Consider the following 10,948-nt stretch of genomic DNA (forward strand, 5'->3'; position numbering starts at 1 on the left):
ACCGTTCGAATTAAAGACAACTTAGCCATTATAGTGGCAATAGTGTTCACTTCTGTACAAAAATCTCATACAATGTGGGATTTTAACCAATCATCCTACTTTGCTTGGAGAACTAATTGTTTCTTTTTAGACTTTTTGCTTTTCGGTTTTGGAGTAAATACAATACGGCTTTCGTTAATTATACATTTGGCATCTGCATCATCATTTGGAATCTTTGATACTATTGCCTTTGCACCTTTCGAATCTCCTGCAGCTACTAGAACCTGATACATCCTGTGGACCATATAACCAAGAACTCATTATACATCTCCCTCACCAGAAGACAAACTTTCTACTAAGCAAAAAGCCAAGTTCAAAATCATTTTTTGAATGTAGGAGATTAAAGAGCGCTTGCCTTAAATAGTTGAGGACATTGTAAGGAAGTTCTGAAAATTGGTACTCTTTCCATACCAGTAGAGCGCTCTGCTTATCTTTGGCATTGACACAAGCATGTAGAAGAAAATCTAGACATTTTCTTGAAGGATACAACTCAAGCTCTTCCTTCATAAAGCTCACCAAGTCCAGTCCTAGCTTCACATCACTAGACTCTGTGTCTGCTATTGACCTAAACACCTGATTCCAACAATAAGATGCCAAGAGTTCAGAAAATAATACACACCAGAATTTTCCAAGATTTCATATGAGAAATAGAATCGGACCTCTTCAAACCAATATTCCACAGCGATGTCATCCTTGGACAAGTGGTTTTTAGTCTGCTCTAGCAAATCAAGAATAGAGCTATACAAAAGGGGTTGAATAAATCACAGGATAATTAGAAACGATGGGGTACGCGTGTGAACTAAACAAAAAACACGCAAAATCCACTGTACCTTGATTTATTGTTGCGAATAGAAAACACGATAGTTTTGAAGAAGCCATCAATCCAAAATTTACAATCACGCAGCTCATGAGTGAGTTGAACCAACGTACTCAACTCTGCGTTTGAATCAGAGTTATCCTACAGAATAAAAAAGTTTTGAGATCATTGCAATACGTTATGGTATCTCTAATTCACTATTAGTGGGCTAATTAATGAGAAAAAACTATGACTAAAGTTCAAACTTGAAACTTACTATAAGAGATATAATAGCTTTTGGCTCTACGGTGCAGCCAGATATCTTCATTTCTTCATAAATACTTAAAGCATCTGTTATATTTCCATTTGTCGCCAGAGCAGATATAAGCACACTTTTCAGCTCATTGCGATCCTTCGTCGGAACTCCCCGGTCCATGAGCACCTAAAGTAAAAAAAAAAAGCTTGAGCTCTTACCAACTAAATCATGAATATAATTATTCTAGAACTTTTAAAAGAACATAGAATACGCATACTTACTTGTTTTGCCTTGTCAAACTGTCCGCATGATGCATATGCTTTAATAAGGGACATGTAAACGTGCTTATTAGCTTCAAGTCCTGCTTGCTTCATCTCCTCGTAATACTTTAAAATAACAACAAAAAAAAACACACACACACACACAGATTATGTATGTATATTATCTCTTCCTGATATTTCAATCATACACTAGCATTTTTAAGTATGTATAGATGGGTAAGACAACTGACAACACAACAAGAGATAGTGACAACACAACACAACTGACAACACAACACTATCCAGAGATAGTGTTCATTAGGTATCCAATTTCAAGAAGAAGAAGAAGAAGAAGAAGAAGACTTGGACGAGGTAAAATATCAGTAAAATACCTCCGAAATAGCCTCCTCCTCGTCGCAATAGTTTATTAGATAGCTAAAAGTCATGGAATCAGGTTTAACATCAGCTTCTTTCATTTCCTCAAGGACTTTTAAGGCACTGCTCACTTTTTTCTTCAAAACCATACAAAAATGTATGTAATAAACGACTCGCGAGACAATACAAAAGACACAGAGATGAACTATCCATCGGTTTAGATCTGCAAATAATTTCAGCTATACCAATTGTTTGTCAACAGCTACCTGCCTGTTCGATACACATTTATGCTACAATAGAAAGTTAGACGAGATATGTTTCTTTGCATGTTCAACAATCTTATTATCATGCATATTTCAATATTAGTGATTAAAGGACGATAGTTGATAAATCCTAACATAAATGAGACAAAGAAAAAATTGAAAAGAGAGCTTAAGATATTACCTCCCGGAAATATCCTGCCAGTATAGGATTGTACATGCTAGAGTTCGGTGCCAAATTGAAATTCTTCAAATTACCAAGCATATTATATGCACCTTCAAACTGCACGGAATCAATAGGTTGAGAGCAAATTGTTCACGACAGGAAGGAACTTAAGCTGATAGAATACGAAATAAGTTACATCTTTGATTCGTATGCACAAGTTTATCGATCTCCTAAAAGTCTCACTATTTGGCTTCACACTCTTGTTGCTCATTATTGAATAGATTCTTTGCACCTGAAACAGAAAAAGTATGATCAAACACAACTCTGGTTGAACATGAGTATGAGAAAGACGATGTCGGTGGTCTATCAAGAGCATAACAATGACCAGCCTAAAATTAGCTGTTTTATTGGATGTAGAACATATAATGAATTCAATCAACAAAAAAAGGCCCGTACCAAATTAAATTCAAGAATCTGCTCAATGGCCTGTAACAAAGAGTGCAGGATGTTTGCCGATATTACCAGACCTGCTTCACACATATTGTCAACTATATCAAGAGCAGTGACCACCTACAACACAAAGGAATTATCAGGATTCAGGGATCCAGGAGAGTAACGGAAATGAAAGTTGAAAATGAGAGTAATAGAAGCGTACAAATACCTCATTTGAGCCACAAAGATAACTAACAAGATTCTCATACGATGTCGATGACGGCACGACATCTAGTTCTTCATGCAACTTGTTAAACTTGAAAATGGCATCCTCTACCTTTAGTCACCAAAATATGTAAGAACATGGACGGTTAGGACCCATAGGCTAACTTAAAAAGAAGCTTTAACAACTTAACGATACTTTGGAGATGTAAGTGACTTCAATCTCAGTTTCTGTAAATGGAGGCTGCTACCATTTCCAGACAATAATAACGATTAGTTGATTAGTTACTTACATTCATTTGTAACTGAAAAATGGCATAGGAGTCAGAACATCAAAGCATGTTAGGACCTCACATCATGTAAACATTTTGGGAGACACTAATCGATGTATCATTTATCATTGGGAGAAAAAACAATTGCCAATGTATATGTGTTCTACACTAAGTTAAGAAATTAAATACCAAAAAGTGAGAAAAGAGATAACATTTAGCTAGAAGATCTTAACGGATCAAGGATGACAGAAAACTTGGAATCAAAGTGATTTAACACACACTAGTTATATCTATTTCAATACCAAAAAAGATCTAGGACGAGACTTGGGTTCAAGAAACATTGTCAATGAACAAAAATTACCATGATAATCAGATGCAAAAGAAGAAAACAAGGAAAATACCAGAGTTACCAACTGCCTCAATAAATTTGCAAGCACTATATATATCAAGTCCTCACCGTTGAATTTGGGATGCAAGTTGCATAGTTGGATATGAGATTTGAAACTGTCTCCACTCCATCTGAACATATCAAGAAACCATGTTACAATTCTACTAAATGAGTCATCAGTAAAAAAAAATAGTTTGTATCAAATACGAATCCCTCATTGCAACTATATAATGAAGTATACATCCACCTTTAAATTTCATAATACCAATACGGTAAACAGTACCAGGTTATTTCAATTGATTTATATCCCACCTTTACCACAGTCTCTTAGGTCCCAAAGTAGCTTCACTGCAACAGATGCCGACACCAATTTTCCAAGGTATCCAAATATGCTTTTCAATGCCTCTGGTGAAGATACTTTTGTTATGTCGATAATCTCTAACAGCTTTTGAAGATTTTCCTTACTGTCTTTCTCACACAGTGCCACCAAATAATATTCTGTTTAAGGACACCAAAAGGTTACTTTTTGAGAGTTGGAGCAAATTATAAACTCAGAATTCTAAATGAATATAATGATACATTTACAGTGTGTGGCATACCTTGTAAGGTTGATAAACTTAGCCCACTATCATCAACTGTATTACAAAGTTTGTGGATCCTCTCTTCATCGTCGACTTGGATCCAAAGAAGCATTTCATAATAGACAAGTCTCCCACGGGACTCAGGACTTGCCTCCTTAATAAACTCCTTGAGTATCATGAATTCCTCTACCATTTCCATATCAACCAAGTACTTAAAAAAGGGTCCATAAGCTCCTTCTCTTATAGCGAAACCAAGTTGTCTCATTTCTTTGAGATGTTCAATTGCCTTCCCAATCTGATCAAGAGCATACTCTGCATCATTGCTTCTCCTCGCGCGTGATATGCAAAGTTTAGTCATTGCATTGTAATCTTTTTCACCCGCTTCTTTCCCCATTTTATTCAACACCGCAACCATAGTCTCAGTGCCTAGCTTCTGAACACATCCCTTGGCAAGCCTCTCCATAATCTCTGACTGCTTCTTCTGGTAATTATCTGTCTGCATCCTAACACGTGAAGCCAGTTTAGGCCTTTGAGAGGAACAAATGTTCCTAGGCAGGATACTACAGCTTTCCAACGCCTTCTTCGAACCATTCCTTTCTTGAAGTAGACTAAAATCACTAAATCTAACTGAAAACAATCATCACATTACACATTGCCTCAGAAAGAAGTACCAAATGAAGTGTACAAACACACATACCATCTAAAGCAGAGGAGACCTGACCAGCAAGTGCCGGTTCCGCAAGATCTACAAACAAGAACCAAATTGGAAAAAAAATCAAATTTTGAAATTAGATTGTACCATTCCACTAACAGAGAGACATAAAAGAAGGTACCTTGACCAGTAATTGACGAATCGTCGGAAGACTTAAGCGTTGAGAGAATCTCCGGCATAAAACTCGTTGACACTGTTCCAACAAAACAGAAGGGTTTCAATAAGAAAGTCTCAATTTTTATGAAATGGGCCAATCAGAGAGAAGCAAGAGACGTATTTTACCTAGTCCAGTCTCTGGAATTGGTGAATCTATAGGTTTGGGTTTAGCAGTCTTGGTGGAGTTTCTCATCGCAAGGCGGAACACAGCGCCTAAGCTTTTCTTCGCCTTTAAAACCATTATATCTCTCTTTACATTTACAAAAATCGAAATCAAGACCTAGAAACCGAACTCACACTCCTCCTGTATCAAAGGGTTTAAAGATGATGAGATCGGAGAAGATGAATCATAAAACCCGGCGATAAACCCCAGCAAAGGTTTCATGTTCGGAGTGTAGTGGCATTAATGTAATTAAACTATGTAATTGAGGGTAATTGAGTAAGTAAACATATATGTAAATGGGTCCTGTAATTTTTTCTCTTTTTCCCTTACCGTTCTGTAAAATTTCCTCTTTGAGAAAATTAACCGCAATAAAGTTAATATTCTAGGCAAGTGGCCTATTTTTTATGGAAAAAATGGCTAATTACACAAATACATGGTTACACATACCAAGTATACTATTGTATCCCTAACTACACGAAATATATATGTATTATATGGCCACATGCATGAACTATACGACGTTATGTGGTCAACACCATAGACATACAATCCAATACACCGGTCGATTGACTCCGGCAAACACCGACGTTGACTTTGACGTTGACTAAAAAAATTATATTCTAAATTTTTTAAAAAAATATATATTAAATCATTAATAGTTTTTCATGATTAAAAACATATTCAATATATTAATATTTTTATATATCTCTAATGTATTCATTCTTATAATTAATTAATTTTTATTTTAAAAACATAAACTAATAGTTAAATAAAAATCATTGATAATTATTTTCAAGATGTAATATAAAGGTATTTGCAAAAATATTCTTATTTTATACCCTTTTGCAAACATACCCTCTATATTGTTTAGCTAAAATCAATTTTTTGTATATTTATCTTTTATATATTAGAAGTAAATATTGTGAATTTATTTTGTTGTTGTATACATGTTATTAAGAGTATGCAAATTTTATAGTAAAAGTATCTAAAATTTTATACAACATTTACTATGCAAACTATAAAGTAAAGAGTCATATACTCAATCTTTTGCATATTATTTTTATAATGAAAGTAGTTGAATTTGATTTTATGATTTTGTAGTATTTAAATAATCTTATTATCAAAGATTTATAATTAATCATTATTTTAGCTTTAAAAATAAAAATTATTAACTAATTATAAGAATGAATAAGTTAGAGATATATAAAAATATTTAGATATTGAACTGAATATATTTTTTAATCATGAAAAACAAAAATGTTTACATATAATATTTCTTATTTTTGATTTTTAATAGAAAAAAAAATTAATACATTTTTTTGGTCAACACCGGAGTCAACGTTGGTCTTCGCTGGAGTCAGTCGACCAGTGTACCGGATTGTATGTTTATGATGTTGACCACATAACGTCATATAGTTCATGCATATGGCCATGTAATACATATGTATTTTCCTATACTTTGTGTATATAGTTAGCCATCTTCAAGTTGCAATGTGAACCAAATGAGTGGTTGGAAATATAAGTTTAATGTTATTGATGATAGTAATATGAAAAAAAATACATTATTAAATAAGTAGGTGCCTAAAATTAAAAAATTTATTTTGAAGGGAACAATATTATTATTTAGTGGTTAATAACTAAAAACTTTATCATTCCATCCAATCAAATTCGCCTCATCAAACTTTAAAGTAGAAGCTTGTCGGCAAAAATGTTTTTTTAGCAAGTTTATTTCCTTTTCAAGAATATCAAGAACTGCTCTACTTGTGAGTGAGTCGACAAGAGTGTTTTTTAACTTTTTTTTTGTTTTCTCGTAAATCAAACTCAACCAACCTAATTATCGACTTTTCAATTGATCTATATTTATTGTCTCATTTATTATCGACTTTTTCAAGTTAGTTAGACAACAACTTGCTCAAATGGTTCAGCTGGGGTCATCTTTTTTTCTTTACTATAAATAGCAACCAAAATCATTCAATCCACAAGAAAAAAAGAAGAAGAAGAAGAAGAAGAAGCAAATATACTTAGAAAAAAAAATGGACTTTCAGAGAGTTCAAGTGATGCCGTGGGAATATGTTTTATCTTCTCAGTCTTTTAATAGCTACCAAGAGAATCATGTTCGTTGGTCTCAGTCTCCAGATTCTCACACTTTCTCTGTTGATCTCCCTGGTACTACTTAGCTTTATCTCTAACTTAAGTATATTTTATCACCACCACACATTTGTAAAAGATTATCTTGTGTAGTTTTCTTTTCTTCATATTTTGTTGTTATTTTTGCTTAATCAGGGTTAAGGAAAGAAGAAATAAAAGTTGAGATCGAAGATTCGATATACTTAATCATACGAACGGAGGCGACGGCTGGATCACCGGATCCGCCGTTGAAGAGTTTTAAGAGAAAATTCCGGTTACCGGAATCGATAGATATGATCGGGATATCAGCTGGTTATGAAGATGGTGTGTTGACTGTGGTTGTACCAAAGAGGATTACGACTAGGAGATTCATTGATCCTTCTGATGTTCCTGAAACTCTTCAACTTCTTGCAAGAGCTGCTTGATAAAAACCGTATTATTATGTGCTTCCTTGTACCTCACGAGTTCGATCTTTGTTTTACAATCTCTTAAAAAGAAAAAACCAAAAAAAAGAATGTGTAATTTCTTTACTTGGTAACGAGTCGTTATGTGTAGTTTGTATAGTAATCCAAATCCGATGTTTATGTTTCAGAACGAATTATAAAAACAATGGTTATATGATAGTGGTTCGATATTCTCGTTATTGGCTTTAAAGGCTTTAAAGAATGGTCCATGAGATGAGACCATGACTCCATTAAAGAAGTCTTATTCGAGACCATACCTCACCTAGTCACCTGAAACAGAGAGAAGTGTGACGAAGACACTGTCACACTGATCAACTCCTGTTTTAACATTATGTAAAAAAGACAATCTTTGGAATCTCTCAAAGAGCCTTTCATTATCAATGAAAAGGCTGCAACCAAATCCAACTTTCTCGACAGTTAGATTAGAGGAGATAGTGTAAACCATGTCAAAACTTAAAAAAATTTGGTTAAATCAATAGTATGTACAAATGGCTGGCCTGATTGACGCATTTTGTCAGCTACATCCAGAGCAGTGGCGACCTACGACGATACAGAGGAATGATCAATGAGTCAACTGCAGAGCTAGAGGTGACCAGAAAGAACGAAAAAAATCAAAAGAAGCGTGAAAGTACCTCATTCGATTCATAAAGATAAGTAATAAGCTTAGTATAAGATGTAGATGAAGGCTTGATATCTAGTTCTTTGTGCAACTTTTCGAACTTCAAAACAGCATCCTTTACCTTTTAACCACAAATATCATGAGAGAACATGGACTGTTAGGTGTATAAGGAACTCTTTACAACTTGGTGCTAGTTGAGACTATTACCATTACCTATGTATCCAAGGATATACTATTTCAGTACCAAACAAGATCAAGGGCAAGACTTAGGTGTCAGAAGCATTGTCAATCCGTATCAATAAATATTAAAGTGGTAAAACCAAATCCGAATGTTCTAGAACTAATACAAGGAAAAGACCTGAGTTAACAACGGCCTTGATGAAGCATTATATATAGAAAGTTCTCACCGTTAAATTTGGGATGCAGGTTGCATAGCTAAATATAAGACTTGGCACTGTCTCTCCTCCATCTGTAAATGTTAATGAAACCATGTTTACCATGCTAAGAAATTATTGCAGGGTATTTAACATGCTACTATATAATGAGTCAGAAGTCTATAAGGTTAATTTACAATCACCTTTACCACACTTTCTTAGTTCCCTAAAGAACTTGATTGCAATAGACTCCAATAGCGAGCTTCCAAGATATCCAAATATCTTCGTCAATAGGTGCGGTGATGAAACTTTGGTAATGTCGATAATCTCAAACAGCCTCTGTAGATTTTCTTTTCTGTCTTTCTCAAAGAGTGCAACCAGGTAGTTTTCTGTTCGGCCAAAAGGTTACTTTAAGAGTACTGCAGATGAAACATAAGATTAACAACTGACTATAACAATAAACTTAACTTAGTGCTCACCTTGTAGGATTGATGAACTAGTCTCACTCTCGCCAATTGTACTGCAAAGTTCGTGGATCTTCTCTTCGTCGCCGACTTGGATCCAAAGAAGCATTTCATAGTAGCCAATTTTCCCAAGAGCATCAGGGTTTGCATCTCTAATAACATCTTTGGAAATTTGGAATTCCTCTACCATTCCTTAATCAACTAATAACTTAAGAAAAGGCTCATAAGTTCTTTTCTCTATAGTGAATCCACATTTTCTCATTTCTTTATGGTACTCAATAGCCTTCCCAATGTGACCAAGAGCAGACTCTACATCTTTGCTTCTCCTCGCTCGTTGTCTGCAAATTTGAATCAGTGTGCTGTATTCACTTACACCAAATTCTTTTCCCATTATACCCCACCAATCAAACATAGTTCACCGCAAAATTTCTGATCAGATCTTCTCAAAAGCTTCTTCATAGCATATGACTCTTTTCTCTGGTAATGATCTGTTTGCACCTTACGACGTGACTCCCGTATTGTTGGAAGATGGTTATTACCACTAAGTTTACCTGGAGCAATCATAACATTTTTAGAGTGTGAAAAAGAATAATGATAAAAAAACAACAAAAGACACCTGAAGCAGATTTGATTCGATCCTAAGTGACATGGATAAATTCCACTAGCAGAGAGAGAGACATAGAGAGGTACCTTGACCAGTGTTGGACGAATCAACGTTGGAAAAGTCTAGCGATGAGAGAATCTGCGGCATTACACTCGACGATGATACTGTTTTTGAAGATTCACCTATTGACATAGTTGCGTTTACAGTTTTGTCTAATGTATTCTGATGGTTTCTCATCACGTGGCGAAAGATCTCGTGAAGTCCCTTCTTCGCCTTTGATGAAGCCATCCTTTGCATTTACAATGTTGATACGTTTGGAGGAAACAAAACAAGCAGTGTGATGAAGCTGAACTGTGGAGGCTAAGCTGACGCAGTAATAGGGGTTTGCTGTTAGGAGAATCATTCTTCTTTATATTATGAATATATCTTCGTAATCACTAAAGACAAAAATTTGTAGACTTGTCATATGTTTTCAATTAACATGAGCATCGTATATAATATAACCACTTTTACAAAACGTGGAAATAAATGTTGAGAATGGTAAAAACCTAGCGGAATCACGTTTTCAAAACGTACAATTTACATAAGTAGAAAGAGGAATATGGACGGAGTTGACAATCATATAAAAGAGAAAAAAAAAAAAAAAAAAAAAAAAAAGGANTTTACTAGTCATTGGGGGTCAAAATTTGCATGCTCATGTTTTAAATACGACTCTTCTTCTTCTCTTACTTTACCTTACCAGCCGTTAGTTGCTCTACTTTCTTTTCCATGTGAATCTATTAAACTTCTGATTTATCTTTTGTCAGGTCTCACCTCACCTCGGCTCATGTGCCTTACTAGCTAAAAGTGTCAGTCCCACCACTTATTAGGAGGTTGGGGTTGAAGTTGAACACCGGGTGCACTAAAGGACGGACAAGGTACAAACCGCCAAATTGGGCTAAAAGGCCTTATAATGAGGCCCAAATTAATAGTCTTAGTGACAACCGAAAAAAAAAAAAATAGAAAAAGAAAAAATCCACAAAAAAAGAAGAAGGAACAAAGCTAAACAATGGCGTTGAACGTTATAGCAGGACCTGGGCGTCTATCTTCAGCCACATCTCTCACCTTCGTTTCCACCATTAAATCAGCCTTTGTTAAACCTCCTTCACCCTCCTCTCTCAGAACCACCACCCGATTAGTTTTCTCTTCGTTCCGTCGACGAGGCTTCCACGGTGGTCG

General features: G+C 35.0%; 3 protein-coding genes across 3 annotated transcripts in view; 2 read left to right on the top strand and 1 right to left on the bottom strand.

Annotated features, from left to right (window-relative positions):
* Positions 9 to 5,277, bottom strand: LOC104718135 (pentatricopeptide repeat-containing protein At4g21880, mitochondrial-like). Its single transcript, XM_010435811.2, has 17 exons — positions 5,042 to 5,277; positions 4,881 to 4,952; positions 4,745 to 4,792; positions 4,066 to 4,674; positions 3,779 to 3,964; positions 3,536 to 3,597; positions 2,814 to 2,921; positions 2,609 to 2,722; positions 2,349 to 2,444; positions 2,171 to 2,269; positions 1,744 to 1,863; positions 1,373 to 1,477; positions 1,113 to 1,277; positions 870 to 997; positions 699 to 777; positions 395 to 612; positions 9 to 273 (listed from the first exon to the last, which is right to left on the bottom strand). Exons 1-17 carry the CDS (start codon positions 5,154 to 5,156, stop codon positions 96 to 98), a joined length of 2,502 nt encoding a protein of 833 aa, XP_010434113.1. The 5' UTR covers positions 5,157 to 5,277; the 3' UTR covers positions 9 to 95.
* LOC104718136 (15.4 kDa class V heat shock protein-like) lies at positions 7,038 to 7,848 on the top strand. Its single transcript, XM_010435812.1, has 2 exons — positions 7,038 to 7,244; positions 7,362 to 7,848. Exons 1-2 carry the CDS (start codon positions 7,112 to 7,114, stop codon positions 7,628 to 7,630), a joined length of 402 nt encoding a protein of 133 aa, XP_010434114.1. The 5' UTR covers positions 7,038 to 7,111; the 3' UTR covers positions 7,631 to 7,848.
* LOC104718137 (peptide methionine sulfoxide reductase B2, chloroplastic-like) overlaps positions 10,747 to 10,948 on the top strand; it is a gene marked incomplete in the record, with an annotated part of 1,855 nt that continues 1,653 nt past the window's right edge. The window contains 1 exon segment of the mRNA XM_010435813.1: positions 10,747 to 10,948. Within this exon segment, the coding sequence (XP_010434115.1) occupies positions 10,779 to 10,948 (170 nt within the window).

The sequence above is a fragment of the Camelina sativa genome, chromosome 10 (assembly GCF_000633955.1).
Source record: "Camelina sativa cultivar DH55 chromosome 10, Cs, whole genome shotgun sequence".
Lineage (NCBI taxonomy): Eukaryota > Viridiplantae > Streptophyta > Magnoliopsida > Brassicales > Brassicaceae > Camelina > Camelina sativa.